This window comes from Eulemur rufifrons, chromosome 19 (assembly GCF_041146395.1).
Source record: "Eulemur rufifrons isolate Redbay chromosome 19, OSU_ERuf_1, whole genome shotgun sequence".
Lineage (NCBI taxonomy): Eukaryota > Metazoa > Chordata > Mammalia > Primates > Lemuridae > Eulemur > Eulemur rufifrons.
In genome coordinates this window covers 94197233-94218272 of record NC_091001.1, presented here as the reverse complement: position 1 = coordinate 94218272, position 21040 = coordinate 94197233, and the positions used below count along the sequence as shown (strand labels likewise).

At 49.7% G+C, this 21040-nt stretch overlaps 1 protein-coding gene across 2 annotated transcripts in view; it reads left to right on the top strand.

Moving 5' to 3' along the window:
• PLB1 (phospholipase B1) overlaps positions 1-21040 on the top strand; it is a 124893-nt gene that overhangs the window by 23753 nt on the left and 80100 nt on the right. For both annotated transcript variants that reach the window (XM_069495155.1, XM_069495156.1), the window contains exons 5-15: positions 600-658; positions 6057-6097; positions 6626-6669; positions 9601-9691; positions 10013-10064; positions 12187-12273; positions 17318-17380; positions 18020-18099; positions 18999-19074; positions 19580-19684; positions 20813-20869. In XM_069495155.1, the coding sequence (XP_069351256.1) occupies positions 600-658; positions 6057-6097; positions 6626-6669; positions 9601-9691; positions 10013-10064; positions 12187-12273; positions 17318-17380; positions 18020-18099; positions 18999-19074; positions 19580-19684; positions 20813-20869 (755 nt within the window). The remainder of the gene's footprint in view (positions 1-599; positions 659-6056; positions 6098-6625; positions 6670-9600; positions 9692-10012; positions 10065-12186; positions 12274-17317; positions 17381-18019; positions 18100-18998; positions 19075-19579; positions 19685-20812; positions 20870-21040) is intronic.

The window sequence follows — 21040 nt, the reverse complement described above, 5'->3', positions numbered from 1 at the left end:
TTAAATGTCCCCACACCTCAATCAGGGAGTATGGTCAGTGGTTTCTAGGGAGACTAAATTTCTAAAAATGCTGGTGACCCAAGTGGGTCCAGGAGACTTCTATGCATTTTATCTGCTTACAGCTTGCATCTGGTGTTTATGTGCACGCACAGGCTATGAGGGCTAGTGTCTGGCAACCTTCAAGCTAAAGTGATCCTTTTGGTTCCCAGGTGGTTTTAATTTTAATTTGTTGCCCTCTTTCTTATATTAATAGTAGCCCAGAAATGCAGGGCCGTGGGATAGAGGGATGTGAAAGGCAAAAAGAGGGCCAGGGGAGAGGGAAAATGAGATGGCCTTCCATGCAACACCTGTTTGGAGAGCCCAAGTCCAGTTACCAGTGTGGCCTCCAGAGGGGAGTCAGCCTCTTTCAAGCGGTATATCTAGGGCTCCCAGTGACTGCATGGTCCGAGTGCAGCTGTCCACTCCCACAGCCAACATGCCTGACCTAGCAGCTGTCCAAGGGCTGGGGGATATTTGTCTGCCCCTCCCATATGACATTCTTGGCCTACATTTTGGGGAACATAGATCTGATCTTCCTACCTGGGTTCTTATCTTCACAGTTCACTCTCTGAAGCCCTCTGATATTAAATTTGTGGCAGCCATTGGCAGTCTGGAAGCTGTGAGTACTTAAAGCAGCTTGGGGTGGGAGACAGGGTTTGGTACTGGTGACCCTCTGAATGAGCTTCTGGTAACTAGGCACCATGTTTCATTTTGGGAGAGAACATTATATGAATTGGAGAAATCCTCAAATCCAGGAGGTTGAGCCTTTTTTTCTTTTTCTTTTTTTATCAAATGAATTCCTCCCTTTATATCACGGTGAGGAAACTTTTGGAGTTTCTCATTAATAAATTAAATCTATTGATAAATTAAATGAAAGTTCACACAGAGGCTGGGCACGGTGGTTCACGCCTGTAATCCTAGCACTTTGGGAGACCAAGGTGGGAGGATTGCTTGAGGCCAGGAGTTCAAGACTAGCCTAAACTACATAGAGACATTTTTTCCATATAAAAAAATGGGGAAAAAAATTAGTGGTGCATGGTGTGCCTATAGTCCCAGATATTTTATTTGGGAGGCTGAAACAGAAGGATCACTTGAGCCCAGGAGTTTGAGGCTGCAGTGATGAGCTATGATCAGTTGACTGAACTCCAACCCAGGCAACAGAGTGAGACTGTCTAAAAAAAAAAAAAAAAACCACAGAATTTTAAAAGTAATCCTTAAAACTTTCTATTTATAAATTAAAGAAATTTCCTTACTTGATTTGTAAGTTTGAAAAAAACGACAATATTAGTAAATTTAAATTTTATTTTTAATTGTGATAAACACACATAACAAAATTTACCGTCTTAGCCATTTTTAAGTGTACAGTTCATGGGTATTAAGTATTTTCACATTGTTGTGCAACCAATCTCCAGGACATTTTCATCTTGCAAAACTGAAACTCTCTGCCTGTTAAATAACATTTCATAGCAGGACGGTGGCCATGGAAGTCGGAATCCACTAAGGAGCGTGTAACAACTCACCTGCCGAATCAACTAGCCTAAAAAGAATAAAAAAAAAAAAATAATAATAACATTTCATTCTCCCCTTCCCGCAGCCCCTGGAAACCGCCATTCTACTTTCTGCCTGTATGATTCTGGCTACCCTAGGTGCCTCATATAAGTGAAACCATACAATATTTGTCCTTTTGTGACTGGATTATTTTACTCAGCATAATGTCCTCAAAGTTCATCCATGTTGCAGTATGTGTCAGAATTCCCTTCCTCTTTAAGGATGAATAATATTCCATTGTACATGCCACAGTTTGTTTATTCACTCATCTGTCAGTGGACACTTGGCTTGCTTCTACATTTTGGCTATTGAAAATAATGCTGCTATGAACATGGCTGTACGAATATCTGTTCAAGTCCCTGCTTGCATTTCTTTTGGCTATATACCCAGAAGTGGTATTGCTAGATCATATGGTAATTCTATTTTTAATTTTTTTGAGGACCTGCCGTACTGTTTTCCACAGTGGCTGCACTATTTTACATTTCCGCCAATAGCACAAAAGGGTTCCAATTTCTCCACATCCTTGCCAACACTTATTTTCTGGCGTGTTTTGTTTTTCATAGTAGCCATCCTAATGGGTATGAAGTGACATCTCATTCTGGTTTTGATTTGATTTCCCTTACGGTTAATGGTGCTGAATATTTTTTCATATGCTTGTTGAGAATAGATTCTAAGTGGTATATTTTATATGGCCAAGTAAGGGAGAAATAAAAGCAATAAAAAAAGAGAAGAAAGAAAGGGATGAGCAGGGAAAGGAGGCACCTGGAGAGACGGGGTGGAGAGCAGAGAAGGTCAGCATTTCCCTAGGAGCCCTCGTTCCCCTTGTCCCACCTGCCCCCAGGCTCCGCAGGCAGCCTGTTGCCCCTCAACCCCAGTAGCTGCAGACGCAGCCAGACAGAGCACTTCCTTACCTGGTCTCTGCTCTGCCTTGGAGCCCTGCTGTGCCTCCCACACCTGAACCAGGACATTCTCCTCTCTCCCCCAGGGTCTCCCTCCAAGCTCCACCTCCCACCCATGTTTGCTTCCCAGCATCCCCCCATCCCCACTGCAGCCTGCACCCCTACAGCCTCAGCCCCTTCCCCTGGTTGCTACAAGCCCCAACCTGATACTCCACGCACAGTGCTGCCCAACCCAATGCCCCCAGAGACCCTGGGCCTGTCCCTCCACCTTCTCCTCTTCTCAAATAACCAACTGCCACCTCTTTGGAACTTGTCTGGGACACTCTGACCAGACAGTGCTGGCCCTGCCATGTCTATGAATGCCGCTCTGCTGGAACACTGAGTGAAGCTCCCCAGACCCACAACCTTATCCTTGATCACAATTGTGATCGGCCTGTATGGAGGAGGTGGGTGCAGCAGGAAGAAGGGTGAGGAGGTGCTGGTGTGTGTATGTAGAGACAGAGTCTTAGGAAACTGACCATGGCCCAGAGAAAACTGACAGGCAGAGCTTCCCCACCTGTGTTCTCTTCTACCTGTGCTGGTGGTTTTAAAATTGTATGTGTGACTATTTGTGTGTGTTGATGGGGGTGAAGATGAGGGTTTCCACTGGATAAAGGGATAAAAGGGGAGATGGAAATAAGTGAGAAAAGAGGTTCCGAGTCCTGGATAGCAGAATGACTTTGCTAAGTCTGTGGGTCTGTGCAGGGTGATATTTACATTCCAGAGCCTGGGACGTGGGACATGCTCCCTGCGGGACTCTTGGATTCTTCCACCTCTGGCAGGGAAACCTCCACCCAGAGTCAGATTTCTAATGTTAAAACTCACAGTGACGTCCACACTTTGGTCCCATCTCCGAAAGAGCTCTCAGGCCCCTGAGTTAGTCAGGGCTGACAGCTCCTGCTGTCACTCAGCTCCCTCCTCGGGAACAGCTCAGCCAGGATGATCTGCAGCCCCAGGGTTCTGTTGGTACACTGACAGGCACCTTGACCTTTAGGATGAAACCTGAAAGCATGATTCCCTGCAGGCCATCTTCCTCCATCTGTCCTGAGAGACACATGGCCATCGTGAACTTAGCTAAGGTGTGTGTTTAAAAAAACAGATCAAGGAAAAACAACAGAAGACAGTGAATTTAAAAAGAAAACAGTCCATAATGCTGACACTTTTGCTTTGGGTTCCTGGAGCTTTCTGTAAGCAAGGCCCAATCACTTATTTGGGACTATAATTAGCACTTGTTTAATTGCTATAGACCCATTTTTCCTCATAGAACTTTAAAAATCAGTTATATAAATGTTTGTAAAAGTTATTTTCAAATGGCACTTGTGATACACGTTCAATATAAGAAAAAAGGTTGTATACAGCATAAATAAGCCACCCCATTCACATCTGTTATTCCTGTGCCTTACTACGTGCGCGCACACACACACACACACACACACACACACTCTCTCTCTCCCCTTTTCCGTCTCCCCCCCCCCAATATACAGCAATACTCAGGGACACAGGAATATATAAAATCAGATATGATTGCACTGCAATATCCTATATGTGATTGGGTTTTTTACTTAACTAAGTGTCATAGACATTTCCCGTGCCAAGGCGGTTACAATCCACTGTATCGAATTCCCAGAAGATAGAGCTGCGGCTTATTTAGCTTCGTGTCTCCAGGGTCACAGTACCTGCCATGAGGCAGGCACTCGGGGCGCAGAGAGGAAATGGTTGGCTGACAAAATGGAGAAGTCGGGGTTCGCTGGGTTTGCCTCAGACTTCCCTTTCTGTGAGTCCCCCCGCCCCCACTCCTGGCCTGGTTCCTGTAGTCCCCTCCCCTGCCACCTCCTCACCCCCCCCACCCCCAGCCAAGCTTACTCTGGGGAAAAGACCCGCTATCAGTCAACTAATTAAAAGAAGCAGTAAGCTGGTGGTCCTAAGTCACGCTTTGTCTTAATTTTATTTTATTTTATTTTTATTTTTTTTTTTTGCGACAGAGTCTCACTCTGTTGCCCAGGCTAGAGTGCCGTGGCGTCAGCCTAGCTCAAAGCAACCTCAAACTCCTGAGCTCAAAGGATCCTCCTGTGTCAGCCTCCCCAGTAGCTGGGACTACAGGCATGTGCCACCATGCCCGGCTAATTTTTTCTATATATATTTTTAGCTGTCTATATAATTTCTTTTATTTTTAGTAGAGATGGGATCTTGCTCTTGCTCAGGCTGGTCTCGAACTCCTGAGCTCAAACGATCTGCCCACCTCGGCCTCCCAGAGTGCTAGGATTACAGGCGTGAGCCACCGCGCCCGGCCCGCTTTGTCTTTAATTGAATCAGTAGCCAACATTGAAACCAAGAGATGTCGAATAAATGTTTTCATTTCCTCTCTTGAAAAATCATGCTGGCAGCCATGGGCCCATGTTCCCCTGACAACCACCAGGTCAAGCCGGCGGGTGGCGCCCCCTTTGGTTGGGCACAGGCTGTGCAGTTGGCTGCAGCCGGCGGCCTTCTCCCTTGGTTACCTAACCTGTCTGGCATTTATTTTACAATCCCTGACTTGCATCTTCGTGTGATTTTTATTTAACTTGTCACTTCCTCCTGGAAGATTTACCTTTCAAAGTTCCTGTTGTTGAGGAACAAAGGCCGCTGTCCCCTGTTGAAGGGATTTGACAGTCAGCCTGCCCTACCTGGAGAGCTCCAGAGGTGCCCGCAGGTGCACAGGCGGGCTGTGGTTTGGGCTGGGTGCTTAGGTGGGGGCTCCTTACAGGAATCAGCAGCAGGCTGGGGTGGGTGTGTGGGAAGAGCTGCCTGCCTGTCACCACCACACTGGGGATACTGTCTTCTAGGAATCTTGAGAGACAATTTGGGTCAGAAACCGTGAAAAATAATACTACTAATGAGAGCTAATATTTGCTGAGCATTTTCTGCATCCTACGATTCCAAGCATCCTTAGGAGCTTGCAAAGGACGTGATTTTCAGGGGGGTCACCATGGTCTCACCTCTAGCCCTATGCTTAGGGAACTTGTCCAACAGAGAGAGTCCTGTGTTGCCCAGCCTTCTGCCCAGGTGGGGGGTGGGGCGGGATGAGAATTGGAAACTTGTTTATTCCAAAGTGCTTATTCAACAAATATTTATGTTCTAGGTCCAAAGAATATAGTCAAGTATGAAACAGAAAAAAAATTCCTGACTTCATGGCTCTTACGTTCTAGTTGGGAGAAAAACAAACAAAATAAATTCTAGATTTTAGAGGGTCACAATAAAACAGTCCTTTGTTTCTATGTAGAAAGCTAACATGACCTTGTGAGACAGTCAGGTCTAAGCACTGAAGAAAACGTCTACACCTTCTGTGGCGCTGAGGTCTGACCAGCACGCCACTGAGGAAGCCTGCGGTTTTTCCCTCCCTGTGACGCAAACACGAGGGACTCGAGCCTTCTCTGGATCCCTGGTTCCCCCCTCGTGGGTGGGAGGGTGTTCTGACGGGCAGCTGGACGTCTCACCAGGACAGGTACTGCCGTCTTTCCTGCCTGCCTTGTTAACACTGAGTGTCTTTTCTAGTCCCCGGACCCAGAGTTGGTTGACCTGGAGGAGCAAAAATGGTAACTATCCTGCAATCACAGACGGAGCAGAAAGGAGGCTCTGATCTCATGTCCTTGCTTTATTGATGGGGAAGACCGAGGGCTGGGGAGATTAGGTGCCTTGCCTGAGCCTACCCTCGGAGCAGGTGGCAGAGCAGACACCGGAACCCAGCCTCCTGCCTGCTGGCCCAACCTCCCAGTGTCTGGGAGTCCCTGTAGCCCCTCAGGGGGTGAGGAGGAGAAGTGGGAAAGGCCGAGAGATGGAGCTCTTGTTTCTCACCACCAGGCCGCCTCCCTCGTTCCACACTGGGGTCATCCCCTCCCAGCTGTGGGCCAGACTGGGGGTGGGGGGGGAAGGAAGGGAGGAGGGTCCAAAGGGAGCTGTTTGCCCCATTTGGGCTACTTTGGTGCCTCTGACTCCAGAAAGGGTATTTCCAGAACAGAGCAAGGCTGGGCCAAAGCTCATTATGAAATAGACCACAGCCAAGGGGAAGGCTGTGGCAGGTGACAAATGCAATCTGACACTCGCACGCTTGCTTCTACTTGCAGGACTGAAAAAAGGCCACAGCAGGCGTGCATGGAAGTGATGACAGGTGAGTTCTGGTTTTCACAGCATACTCCACATTGTCCACACCCCTCCCGACACGGCAGCGTCCTCATTAATAAGGAGAATGGACTCTGCTGGCCACTTTGTCACCAGAGCCAAGGAGAAAGGGGAAGGCGTTCTGAGAGGACAGACAAGGGAGGGCCAGGGTACAAATAGTCACGTACGCTGAATGGAGACCATGAGAAACGTATCCAAGGCAAAGAGAAGCCAGGAAGCACTGGCTTAAGATTAGGGGGGCACAGGAGAGGATTAGGGGCCATCTGGGGTGGCTGGGCCTGAGGTTCTTGCTCCCCTGGACCCTAGGGCTGGACTTGTAGCACTTTTCCTGGGAAAAATATCTGTGGTTCACTCCCCCATCCAAGGAGAGGACTCAGATCTAATTTTCAGTCTATTTCATTTTGTAATATCTCCCTGACTTGTAAAATAGATACATTAATTGGATTCAGGAAAATGCAATGTAAAAGAGTAAGTCAGCTGTAACTGCACTATTCAGAGATAATTATTGTCAACATTTTGGCCTTTTGATATTGGAATGTGCTTATCAATATACTATCTGTAACCTTTTTTTCCCCATTTAATAGCAGAGGCACCTTATGATTCCATGAAGTCAACTGAAACCCCTAAGTCCTTAGGCAGCTGAACCAGCCTAGCAGGATGTTAGTCTCCTATGCTTGGTGCTCGTGAATCAAGAACAAGGGAAACCACCAGGCACCCCGTAATTAGAGCGAGAAGACACCCCCCAGTGCAAGTGCCCTGCTGAGCTGGAGGGACAAACAAGCGAGGTAGCCGATGCCCTGGCAATCCAGCCAGTGGGTTTACACGAAAGGCCTGGTGAATCGTTAGGCCTCCTGGCAAGGACAGAGATGAACAGGATATACTGGCCCTGCCTGCAGAACTCGTGATCCGGCAGGGAAGGTTGAGCCCACCAGGATCTGATTGACAGCCGAGGGGATATTGGCGGCCAAAGTGGTAGATAGGAGGGTCCCCTTGGAAAAGGTCAAAGGGTTCTGAAAGAGGAGGCCTGTCGCTGACTTAATGGCTATCATGGCTGTGCCTAGGCCTGGCCCTATTTACCTTTAAACAATCAGAAAAAAGAAATGAAGTGGTGTATTTGGAGGTGTCTGGGAAGACACCTTGGGATGTAGTTTAGGGTCTAAACTTTAGGGTCTAAACTACATGGGATGTAGTTTAGACCCTAAAGCCACAGATGCAGTTGCTGCTTTGCCTGACTTCCCAATCTGTCTCCTTTTTCCGTCCTCACCCACCCTGTAATAGGTTTGACAGCCCCCCTTTAAGCACAGAGTGGCCAGGAATCCCACCCGGCCAGAGGGGCAGCAGAAGACAGACGTGCAGGCAGATCTTGCCTCTGAGGCCCTCGAAGGCAGGACTTGGCTGCAGCTGCCCTAGCTCATGCGTACCTGGTGGGGGGAAAGAGAGAGGGTGCCGTAATGCCACAGGTGGAAGCTCAGCTGGGCGGGCTGAGCCAGCAGGAGTGACTGGTCTTCCTAGGAGAGTGTGCTCTAGGGGCACCCAGGCCTATACAGAGTGGGATGGGGCTGGCCTGGCTCAGCCCACCTGTCCTTCACTCCCATGTTAGTGCTCTCCAGGACCTCAGAATCTCCAAATCTGCCTGTGGCCTTGCCCATCATAGCCATTTTGCAGATGGGAAGACTGAGTGTCAGGAGGTACACGGACTTTCCCAAGGTTACATGTCAATAAGTGGCAGAATCCCTGTGACTCCAGGCATCCAACCCCACAGCCTGTACCCTTTGTTCACCGCTGTCAGGGAACCCAGAGGGAGGCAGTGAGGACAGCCCAGGTACACAGCAGACGTGGAACAAAATGGCAAATTTATGTGAAAAGATCTAAGGTCATATTTTATCACAAAGAAGCAATAGAATATTAATACCTTAAATCTGGAAAGCAGTCTCTTTCAGACCTGTCTCCAGATATTTGTGTTTTGTCATCGGTCCTTACAGATTCTCTTCACGTGAAGGGGCGAGTGTCCCCGTGCACGCAAGCATGCTGTCCCTGTAATCCTGAATGGGGCTCAGGACTTCCTGCTCTCTCACCTCCGGTGGGAACGGGCTCCTCTGCTTAGAGCGAAGCTCCCCAGTCTGGGTTAAGGACGGGGAAAACCGAGTCACACACAAGTTAGGTGGCCGCCCAAGATTGCAAAGTGACCCATCTCCTGACTTCAGGCCAGCTCTCCCACCCCACCCTACTGGCTGCCTGCTTAGCCTCAGGAGCCACTTTAAAGCTGCCTGCTGGATCGGGTGCCGAGAAGCCCCCAGGCACTTCACGGGGGCAAGGAGAGAGGGGGACTGGGAACGGGTAGAGGCGTCTCACTCCCATGTCACTCTCCCTGCTCTGCCCTCTCCTCTCTCGGAGCAAGACACAACTTAACTGCTCCTGACAGCACTATTTTTAGCGGTCCTCTGGCTGTCAGCTCTGGGACATGTTCTCTGTGTGTTCCCTGGAGCTTTCCCGCCCTGCTGTCACTCTCGGGAGGAGGGAGGGGGGGCTGGAAGGCAGTCTGAGCCCCTGTCCCAGCGTCACTTTCTCTAACTAGGAAGTAGCACATAACAATTAAATGTGTCCTAGAACTCTGGATCAAATCCCGGCAACCTCAGTTAGTGGTGAGGCTTTGGGCAGCTGCCTCAGTCTCAGTTTCCCCTTTCCTAACTTAGGAATGGTATTGTCACAGGTTCGTTACTGAGGATTGAGTGAGGCAACACATGAAAAGTGCTTAGCGCTGGGCCTGGCCTAGCACTTGACAAATGTTTGTTTAGCTCCTTCCCTTCCGGGGGCCTGCTACAGGGTTGACCCCACAGCCCAAGGCAGGGTGTGAGGGGTCAGTCTTCAGAGGTGACCTCCAGCTGTGAAGGACAAAGCCTCAATCCAGGTCTCTCTTTAGTCCTTTCAGATATCGTTGGACATTTCAATCCTGCTGTCCTGATGCCCACGTGCCCTCCCGGGGAGAGGGTTACATCTCACGATGGTGCTGAGTGAGTTCCCTTTCTGTCTCTGTGGTTATGCCTTCCTGCTGGCCTTGGGCAAGTAGGCGGGAGGATCTGGAGGTGGCAAAGTCAAAGAGGCTTAAAAATAGAGGTCTGTATTAGGTCAAAGCCAAAATGCCTCTCCCATGCTGACTTCAGTCTGCCTGATGGGCCTAATTTTAAAAAGCAGGTCAATGTCTGCCCTTCAGAAGGCAGGGGGTGGGCCAGGCTCAGAGACTGGCACCTGGGCTGGGGCAAGGGGCACGCTTTCAGCCCTCAACTAAATGACATTGAACTGACTTTTCTCTCTGCTTCCCTTCCTCTGCACAGAGACTTGTGGATTCAGGCTCAAGAACTGGTGAGAAGCATGAAAGAGAACCTGGTAAGGATCCATCTGACTCTGGCTTGGTTGGGCTGCCCATGTTGGCTGCGAACCAATCAGATCAAATCGATGACAGCACCGGTTCCATTTTACCGTGAATTTGGCAACCAGCGTGGCCCGAGTTCTTCAAAAATGTCCTTTCCATGGTGATTCTCTGGAGGTCGTTAAAGAAAAGGACTGATTCTTATGTTCAGAATGGTTTTCTGTGTGGTCTTGTTGAAAGTCAGCAGACGGACTAAATGACGTTTCACATAGGGAGGTGGCAGAGAGCCTGGGGTCCGGGGTGAGATTAGTTTGAGTTTGAATTCTCCACCTATTAGCTGTGTGATGTTAGGTAAGGCACTTAACCTCCCTAAGCCTTGGTTTTCCTATTTATGAAGTAAGATAGTAAAAGAGCCTGCAGCATAGGGTTTAGAGTGGATTAAATGAGGTATTGAATGTGCCTGGCACACAGTGTACACTCAGTAAATGTCTGTAGCTGTCATTGTAGCAGTGATTGCTGTTATTAATAATGAGCACATTAATTTTAGTTCTTAGGGTGGAGGCCTCTGTAACATACATGCTGAGTGCCTTGTTACCCACTCTCCTAACAGTTCAGATACTCTTTAGTCAATAACCTATATAAGTTTGTAATAAGCATCCTTTGATCTGTGTGCTGTCCTTATGGGCAAATATCAAAGCAAGGCAAACATTGCTAGCAAGCTAGCTCTTATCAGGCACTGAGCTTGGACTGCTAGAACCAAGGGAAGCTGTTGTCTCAGCCAGCTATACATACGTTAAAAAATTCATGAGTGGGCGGGCGTAGTGGTTCATGACTGCAATCCTAGCATTCTGGGAGGCCAAGGCAGGAGGATCACTCGAGGTCAGGAGTTCGAGACCAGCCTGAGCAAGAGCAAGACCCCGTCTCTACTAAAAATAGAAACAAATTAGCTGGACAACTAAAAATATATAGAAAATATTAGCCGGGCATGGTGGCGCATGCCTGTGGTCCCAGCTACTCGGGAGGCTGAGGCGGGAGGATCACTTGAGCCCAGGAGTTTGAGGTTGCTGTGAGCTAAGCTGACACCACGGCACTCATTCTAGCCTGGGCAACAAAGCGAGACTCTGTTTTAAAAAAAAAAAAAAAAAAGAAAGAAAGAATTCATGAGTTAAAGTGAAAGTCATTCTAAGTCATGCCAGCACTGTGACCAGTGCAAGAGCTACACCATAAAGAGTTTGTTTCCCACTAACAGGAGAATTCCAGAATTTCAGAAATAGTAATATAATTATTCTACAAAATAGCTGGGAGTCCTGAATCCAACCCTGTAATTTTTCAGATGAGGAAACTGAAGTTCCAAGAAGTCATGTGACCTGTTCAAATCCACACAGCTAGTTAGAGCTAAAATCTAATGTGCCTAATTTACAGTCCAATGTTCCTTAACTATAACAAGCTGCCTCTTAAAAAACAAGTTTTTGTTGTATGAGTAATGCACGTATATTACAGAAAGATGAGAAAACACAGATAAGAATATTAAAACCATCCTTAAACCTAATATGCAAAGATGATTACTGTTATTAATAATAATTTGGTGTACATTCCCTTCCATATTTTTCTAAGCACATCTGTATATATTATAAAACAGATGTTACCGGTTGTATATACTTTTTGTAACATGCATTTCTCAAAATATTATTTCCTATGACAATAATTACATTTTCCAGCATCATTTTAATAGCTACCTAGTGTCTCATTTTATGAGTGCCCTACAGTTTACACAGCAATCCCCTATTTTAGACATTTGTGATGTTTCCAGTTTTTTATTCTTATGAAAAGGCTTCATCACTGTAGCCAATTCTTTCATGTATCCTGTTTCTTTAAAATACATTTTGGGAAATAGAATTACTAGATCAAAAAGTATGCCCTTTAATAAAAAAGATTTTCTATATATTTTGTCAAATTGCCTTCTGGAGCAGTTATCATCACTTTAGACTCCTACCATATACTTTTTATTTTGAAAAAAATCTATAAGTGTGATTTTTAAGGTGGTGGGTGTAGGAAATTGAAAGACATGAAAAGAAAGAGGTTCTTTTGATTCAAATTCTTACCACTATCTCCTTTTCTTGCTATTGCTCTTTTCTTCAGCAACTTGACTTTCAACTTGACTGGAAGCTCATCAGTGTGTTCTTCAGTAACGCAAGCCAGTGTTACCTGTGTCCCTTTGCCCAACAGGTAAACCGCAGGCTGGGAGGCTGAGGGATTGCAAATGCTGGGGTGGGGAGAGTCGACTACACCTGCCTGATCCCCACTTGCCCTTCTATTTCAGAGTCAGGGCTGGTGGTGGGTGGGTGGATGGATAAGTGGATGCTCAAGGAAACATGCGTGGACATGTGTTTTTTCCTTCAACTTTTTATTGTGTTAAAATACATACATTAGGCTAGGCACAGTGGCTCACGCCTGTAATCCTAGCACTCTGGGAGGCCGAGGCGGGTGGATCGTTTGAGCTCAGGAGTTCAAGACCAGCCTGAGCAAGAGAGCAAGACCCCTGTCTCTACTAAAAAAAATAGAAAGAAATTAGCTAGACAAATAAAAATATATATAGAAAAAATTAGCCAGGCATGGTGGTGCATGCCTGTAGTCCCAGCTACTCGGGAGGCTGAGGCAGGAGGATCGCTTGAGCCCAGGAGTTTGAGGTTGCTGTGACCTAGGCTGATGCCACTGCACTCTAGCCTGGGCAACAGAGTGAGACTCTGTCTCAAAAAAAAAAAAAAACATACATTATAAAAATTGACCATTTTAACCATCATTAAGTGTGCAGTTCAGCGGTATTAAGTACATTCATCATGTTGTACGTAATGTTGTGCATTCAAAACCATCGCAAGGAGCAGGTGTTCTTTATTTACATGCCTCCTGTCAGGAAAAGGAAATTGAGGTGTAGATAAGCTGAGTCAACAGTCATTCTGCAACTGAGGAAAATTATCTTCCTAGTTGGTTAAAAATTATTTTGCATCTTTTAATTTTGAGTTCATGTAAGTGCTAAATTTCAGAAATAAAGCAGGATTCGCACTGTCATCACCCCCCAGCCATGAGTGCTAGTCGTGATGCTAAGGCCGCTGTTTATCTGGGTACACAGTTGTGTCTTCCAGGCTCTTTGGCTCATCCTGGGAACAGGATCTAAGATGTGGGGCTTGGCTGGGCGCGGTGGCTCATGTCTGTAATGTTAGCATTCTGGGAGGCTGAGACAGGAGGATTACTTGAGGTCAGGAGTTCGAGACCAGCCTAAGCAAAAGCGAGACCCCATTTCTACTAAACATAGAAAGAAATTAGCTGGACAACTACAAATATATAGGAAAAATTAGCCAGACATGGTGGCACATGCCTGTAGTCCCAGCTACTCGGGAGGCTGAGGCAGGAGGATCACTTGAGCCCAGGAGTTTGAGCTTGCTGTGAGCTAGGCTGATGCCACGGCACTCTAGCCCGGGCAACAGAGTGAGACTCTGTCTCAAAAAAAAAAAAAAAGAAAAGATGTGGGGCTTCATTTATTATTTATGTAGGTGGTAATTTATGACTTAAGGCTTATTAAAGATTATCCAGATTAGGATGAGCTGAAAGTGTAAGGAGCATCTTAGAAACCTAGGCCACAGTGACATAAATGGTACATGGGTTCTTCTTCAGGAGCCTGAAGTCCTGTTGCCGCTAAGCTGGCCCTGTCGTTTATGGCAGCCCAGCTGCCTGCCCCGGTCCTCTCAGCTAGCCTCCCAGGGCCTCTGCCAGGCACAGGCATGGGTAGAGTTTCTTGAGGTACTGTTCTCCTCTTCTCTGTGCCCCTGTTCTGCGACAGATACACTCGCCTTTCTCCAAATGCTCCATGTTCCTGCTGATCCTGGCCCATATCAAAGCTCCCCTTCCTTTAGTGATGGGCCCTGGGAGATGAATCCTTGCAGAAACCTGCCTTCAGGACTAGCTCTTGTTGACTGACACTCCTGCAGAGCTCCTGGGTGTGTAGCATACAGATAACAATGGTTTATTGTTTCACTCACCCTCTGATTTCTCCAATGCCAAGTGAAATTTATGTGCCCTGTTCATTCTCTGCCCCACCCCCCTTGTTGGTCTTTATACACACTAACATGAATACTTGAACATGTGTGACTATCTTCCTAGATACAGTGATTTTTCAAGTTGTGGAGTAAAGCACAATAGTGGCTCAAAAAATCAGTTTAAAGGATTACAACCAAAATTGTAAAAAATAGAAATAGAGTAGAATAAACTAAAATACGCAAGTTCATTGCATGTATAAATAGTAAAGTAAGTGTTGGTTCTTGAGATTTTTGCTCCATTTCTATTCGGAGAGTGATGTGAAATACATCTCATACTGTGAGATGCGGTCACAACAGTCTGAAGAAAAGTGCCTAGAGTCAGCTCCTAAACATAGGATCGCAGGTCCCCAGGTATGTACGCTTCGAATTTTAGTAGGCTCTGCCTAATTGCCCTCCAAAGTGGCCAAACTCGTTTATAGTCCCACCAGTGCCTGAGAGCACCTGTTCTCTACAACCTTTCCAACATTGGTTCTCAAACTTAATGATTTTTGTCACGTGTGAAATTTCCTCAAGATCTAGTCATTTGATACGTGTGGGTTGAGTTTATTCACACTTAGCTCACACTCTTAATAAGCACAAACATAAGACACAAGTCATCGTGCCTCACTCCTAGTTTCTAAACAGCTGTCAACCAATAGCTCCATAAATTTAGCTCACTGTAGCAACACTTGCTAGCATCCACTCCAATTCCCTCTTCGTTCCACTTTTTCTTCCGTCTTGATTTTCTGTTCACACAAAGACCACCAAGGCCTTGGAGCCCAGAATAAATGCCGCCTCCACACCATTTCCCCCAGAAGCCCTCGTGGCTACTGGGTCTGGCTTCCTGTGTCACCTGGGCCTGCTGGCTCCTCCCCCACGAAGCCCAGGGCCACGGCTCCCATTGTCATCTTCCTGGTAGTGACTCTGGCCATGTCTGCCTCTTTCTGCTAATCCTGGGGTATAGCTCAGCACCCCCATTTGAGAAGTTCTACACGGCATCCTTATGCTCCTCAAAGTACATCTCGGGTCTGATCTCTCCCTCAGTGCTCATGAAAATGTGCTCTGTAGAGTCCTGGGGCCACTGGAGGTGCCACTGAGGGCAAAGGCTAAGCAGATGGGCGCCTGGCCGCCACTCGCCTTCAGAGCAGCCCCGCCTTTACCTGTGTCGTGTCAAGGGCTTCCTGAAAGTTCGTATGAGAAAAAGGTGCTTCACCATTAAGAGGAAACGCTAAACTGTCCTGCCCTACCTTAGACCCTGGAATTCTCCTCCTCTGAGGAGCCCCGTGGGCCCCTTCAGTGGGGAGTAGACAAGGACCTGTGTCACTTGTTCTTTAGGGCTTTCTTAAGACCAAAGTCAGGGAGAGGAAAGTCAGGAACCATCCACCAGGCATGGCAATGCCTCTTCAGGGCCTCTATGGCAGGCCAGCTATTCTAGGAAGGTACTTCAGAGGTAAAAGGTAGCCGAGCTCATAGCAGTGACATGAGGATCCTTTTAGGGTCTGGACACTCATTTACTGCTCTCTAGTTAAAGTCTAGTTTTATTAATGAGTAAGATTTTTAAAAATCAGAAGGAAAAAATGGAAAACAAAAGCTGATGACGGCAAGAAAACAGACACGTTATTCATTGAAAATGCCTTTAGAAACAGGTGGCAGCCTCTTGGAGGGTGCGCTGGCAGCGTGAGTCAAGAAACCTAAAAGCGTCCCTGTCTTTTGACTGAATAATCCTATTCCTTGGAATAAGTCCCAAGGACATAATTTATTAGAAAGAGTTAAGTCTGGTCTCAGGCACATGTTTGATAACAGACATTCTTCTGAAGCTGAGGCAAATGATAGGAAGGTACAAGTTCATTTGGAGAAATAAGCTTTTTCTTGACTTTGGGCTCAAGGAGGAGTTTATTATGTGTGACCTTACAGATGACGGACATTTTATAGGAGCATAATGTCTTCCATTAAGAAACGGGGACAATTGGTGCCCTAAGAGACGTCTGTTCAGTGCCGGGAGTGGCCGGGTGGGCCCGGGTCCCCTCTGCGGCTGTGAGCAGGAGCCTTGACTGAGGATCCGCGCTCAGGGAAGCAGCAGCTGGGGCTTCCCCAGCCTCCCCGGGGACGATGAACATCCCGAATGTGGTGCAGATGGGCGGTGAGGATGTTTCTAGAAATCTCAAGGCACTTTGGGAGGGAAAGTGTGACGCTCGGGGAGAGACTCACTTAGAAGAAAACCGGACAGAAGGCTTTGTGGTCGGCTGTCACAACAGACCCAGCTGCACCGGCCTCCCTGCCACCAGCCCCACACCAAAGCGGGACGGAAGGTGGCAGGACAGGGACGTTGACTTTCCCCTGCCTTGGGGGCGGCTGCCCTCCCCGCAATCCCAGCTGGTGATTGGCAGCTGTCCCCAGAGTCAGTGCCTGTGTCCCCCAGGAAACGGCTCCTTGGCCTTCCTCGTCCTCCTGTCTGAGCCAAGTCGCCTCGGGGGACAGTCGGTCTGCAGGCAGCTCGGGAGTTTGCCTTGTAAACTTTATTTATTTTTCACATCGAAAAGGCAAATCAGCGTGGGTTTTTGAGGTGCTCTCATTTATTATTTTCCTTACCTGCAGGAAGGGGAGGGGGGTGTATGTTGGGTGGGTAGGAGACGTGTTTAAATACTCAGGGGACAGGCCCACTCATGCGCTTTGTCTGGGAACCCTTCTCTTCAGGCAAATGTGGCAGGAAGAAGGCTGATGAAATGGACCGCGTGGAAGTTCCGAGACCCACCTGGGGCCTTAGATCCAGTTAGTTGTGTTCCCCCTTCAGACCTGGTTTTCTGCAGGCAAAAAGCGGTTCCCTCTGCCCTTGGGAACAAGTCTCCCGTCCCTCAGTGTGAGCTTCAGAATCACGCCAGGCATTTCTTACCTCCCTCTAACCTTGAGTTTGCCCTTTCTTGATATGGAACTTCTCACCTGGAGGAAGTTTTGTCTTTTCCCTGGTGGATGATGGGTTGGGGGAACCAGAGAATGGATAAACAAAGCAAAAACAAATCTAGGAAGTTCTGGGAACGCCACGCGTGTTTGTGGAAAGCCGGGCGTAGACGGGGCCGGTACCCATCGTATGCCTGTCGTCTTGCCCGGCGGGGTGCAGGGGCCAGGCCTGTGGTGGGTCTGGGCATCCTTGCCTCGTGGCCCTCCTGTGGCCACCCTCACTCAGCACGGTTCTCCTCTCGCAGAAAAGGCACGTGGCGGGCGTCATGGCCGAGCTGACCGGGGTGCTGGACTACCTGCAGCAGGAGGTGAGGCCGCGGCTTCCCACAGCGTGGGTGGGGCAGGCTCTGGTTCACCCTCAAGTGGCCGCCACCAGGGTGGGGAAATGGACTCCCCTGAGGGAGGTCAAGGCCCTCAGGAAGGGAAAGCCTGGGAGGACCCAGTCTCCTCACCCTGCGAAAGGAAAACACGGGTCAGGGTAGAGCAGCCCACTCTTGCAAAGGATGTTTCTGAGGGAGACTCGGTTTCTCATTGGGGACTCCGGCCCTGCTCTTCCCCAAGGCCACTCTCTGACCAAGTCTGGGGCAATGATGGGCTGGAGGGGGCTTGAGAACCGTCAAGACCCCTCTTTCTAGAGTGACTGTGATGATACTGCAGGTTCTGAGGGCCCGAGGGGACTGCTGGCTCTCACCTCCCCCTTCCCGGCCGGGGTGGCAGCTCTGCTGTCGGAGAGGCTCTGCAGGCCCCTTGGCACTGTGGCCCTGCTACCCTGTTGGCACTGTGAGGGGAGGCGTCCTGCCCACCATGAGGGACGGTGAGACGTGTTTCTGGGATGGCACAGCTGGCAGCTTTGGACCCCCAACAGGGCCTAGACCAGGGGTCCAGACAGCTCCTGGCAGCCAGGCGTCTTGGCAAACGTCCACCTTCTTCTCCCTGTGTCCTCCTAGGTCCCCAAAGCATTTATAAACCTGGTGGATCTCTCCGAGGTGGCAAACGTCTCTCCCTGGCTGCAGGGGACTCAGCTCAGGTAAAAAAGGGAAGTGGAACGGGACCTGCATTGTCGTGTGGCTGCCACGTGCCAGGCCTGAGTGGGGCGCCTCATGTGCCCCAATCCCATGGGGGGGACCCAGAGAACCGAGGCCGAGGGGGTGAAGTGACTCATGCGAGCTCACACGCGAGTGAGTGGCAGAGTCCGAGTATTGTTTTGGGGACCGAATCAAGGAAAACACGCGGTCTGGTTGACATAGTGTCAGAGGCCCTACCCCTGCCACAGTGATCTGAGAGTTGCGTTTGGCAAAACATCTATGAACCAAGAAGTGTTACTTCTGGAAATTAGATAGAAAAACATGTAGCCTAAATGTAGTTTAACTTCACAGAACTTGATTCTGTTACATTTCTGAAAATTTTCATAGACTTTAAATGTTTTGGAGCCAGGTTCTAAGAATTCTGGCTTTGAACACAGAAAAGAAGTTCATGTGGAAAAAGTCAAGGCAAGGGCGGCTGGAGAAAGGAGGGTGACAGGAAGGGGGGGAGGAGGGTGTCCGGGCAAGGAGGCTTCTGAGGAGGCAGCCAGATGAGGGGAGCACGGAGTTGGGGGAGGAGGGTGGGGGTGGCTCCCAGTGCTGGGAGCAACAGGGGAGGGGAAGTCTCTCTTCACACGCATCCCCCAGGAAGGGCCACCACCCCATTTTCCCCAACACTTGGTTCCTCCCTTCTGTACCCGCTAAGGCTCCAGCTTCTCCTTCCCCACTCTGAAAGTGACCCCCGGGCCCCACCAGCCCCCTTCTTCCTGCCAGAGGGAGCCTGGATGCACCGTACCCCCCACCCCCTGCCACGCTCTCTCATGCTCTCATGCTCTAACTCTCTCTCTCACACACACACGCTCAGCCTCCAGCTCTCTCATTCCCGGTGTGTTCTAACCCACAGCCCCACAGCAGAGCCCTGCAGTTGCCCGGAGGAGACCTCCAAGCTGGCCAAGGTCCTAAAGCAGTGGTCCTACCAGGTGAGCCCACTCCAGGAGCCCGCGCTGCTGGCTCAAGGGGGCTTGGGTGGTTGCGGAGGAGAACGGGGTTGGCAGGAACCATTAATTGGGTTTGCTAAGGTAGGATTTGTATTTGAAGTTGTGTGGCACTCCTCTTCCTCTGGAAGTGACATTTTTTGAGTGGTTAGCGGCACATGCCTCTACAGAACTTAGGCCTCAAAGAGCACATGGGGCCTCAGCTACATGCCAGGCTGGCTTGTACTTCTTGAGCTTCCAGAGGATGTACTTCAGGTCTGTGTCTGGCATTACCTGATGCCGGGGCTGTAGGAGCGAATGGAGACTCAGCTTGGCTCATCCAAGAGCCCTGAAGAGTGAGACAAGAGGGAACTCTCCCGAATAGCACTTAAGTGAGCACAGTGCGAGATGGGCGATTCTGACCAGCGGCTGCAGAGAACTTTCCGGTCGGGGCTGGGCAGCTCTGCTTGCTCACGCTCCTGGGTGTGAACCTCTCTGCTCTGTCCTTCAGGAAGCCTGGGAAAGCCTCCTGGCCTCCAGCAAGTACAGCGAGCAGGAGTCCTTCACTGTGGTTTTCCAGCCTTTCTTCTTTGAGACCACCCTGTCGCCGCCCTTGGTGAGTGGGGCCTGCCCGTCCCAACAAGGGTGCAGGTGGGGAGGAGGCCTGCGCCTCAAATCTGCCCTGCTCTACCTCGCCCCAGCCCGGTAGGCAGCCTCGGGGGATGCAGCAATGTCGCCCCAGCCCAGTAGGCAGCCTCAGGGGGATGCTGCAATGTTGCCCCAGCCCAGTAGGCAGCCTCAGGGGGATGCAGCAATGTGCTCACACCGTCTCACGCAGCATCCCCACGGCTGCACAACGCCATGAGGCAGGCTCTTAGAGGCGGGGCAGCCCAGAGATGAAGGGCACAGACTCAGGACAGACGGCTCTGGGATGGGCCAGCTGTGTGACCTTGGGCAAGTTGTGAACTCTCTGTGCCTCAGTTCCTCCTCTGTAAAACTGTTCAGGAACATTTCCTCCCTCCAGGGTGGGCATGAGGATGGTGTGAGTTAATACACTGGAAGCAGCAGTCAGCCCCTCTTAACTAGTGTGATTGTTCAGGAGAGGGTTTTGGAGACACCAGCTCTCCTCGTACGTCCATCCCTGGGGGCAGGAGTTTGAGTTGCTGCCTCCCCCAGGTCTCTGGGCAGGGGGTCACCCCGATGATGTTGCCCCGTGGGTGGGTCCGTACTTGCCCACCAAGGGCTCTGGGGCCTCTGAGGCCTCAGTGCTGTGTCTGGGCACAGTTCCTCCCTCCAGGCTCCTGGCTCCGGCCTGTGTTTGTCCCCGTGCCACCTCCAGGCCTCAAGGGATATTCAAAGGTGATGGTTCAGGAGGAGGAGGAGGAGGAGGAACATTAGCTTCCCGTCTCCTTCATCCTCCTGCTCAGACCACACCCGACTTGCTTCCCTGTCACCTACTCCTTTGCTCCTTTGGCTGGTCTGTTCAGTGCAGTTTCGGAGAGCCCCGAGACAACTCGGAGCAGCCAGATGTTTGACCTGCTCCTGTAGGCCAAGGCCCCGAGCCCTGGCCCCAGATAGCGGCCCTGTACGTGCCCGCCATTACTGAGGGAGGGAGGGCTGAGGGAAAGGCCCGACGGGTCAGGGCCACCCCAGCTCCCCTCCAGGGAGAGGTTCACAGTGTGCAGCAGGCCTGTTGCATTCTTGGGGAGATAAAGGGCTCCTCTCCTATCTGGTTCTCTTTCAGGAGGAGCCTCTGCTCCAGGACCCTACTGCACTCGCCTGGAGTCTCTGGAACAGGATGGTGAGTGGGTGGAGATGGGGGCCTGGGGTGCCACCGGGGAAGGAGGCAGGGTCGCCACCACCACGCCTGCTGTGCCCACTGCTCTGAAGAGGGGCTGCAGGGTGCCAGAGAGACTCCAGGACAATGGTTCTGGGCCACCAGGGATACTTCTGACACCTGGTGACAGCCCAG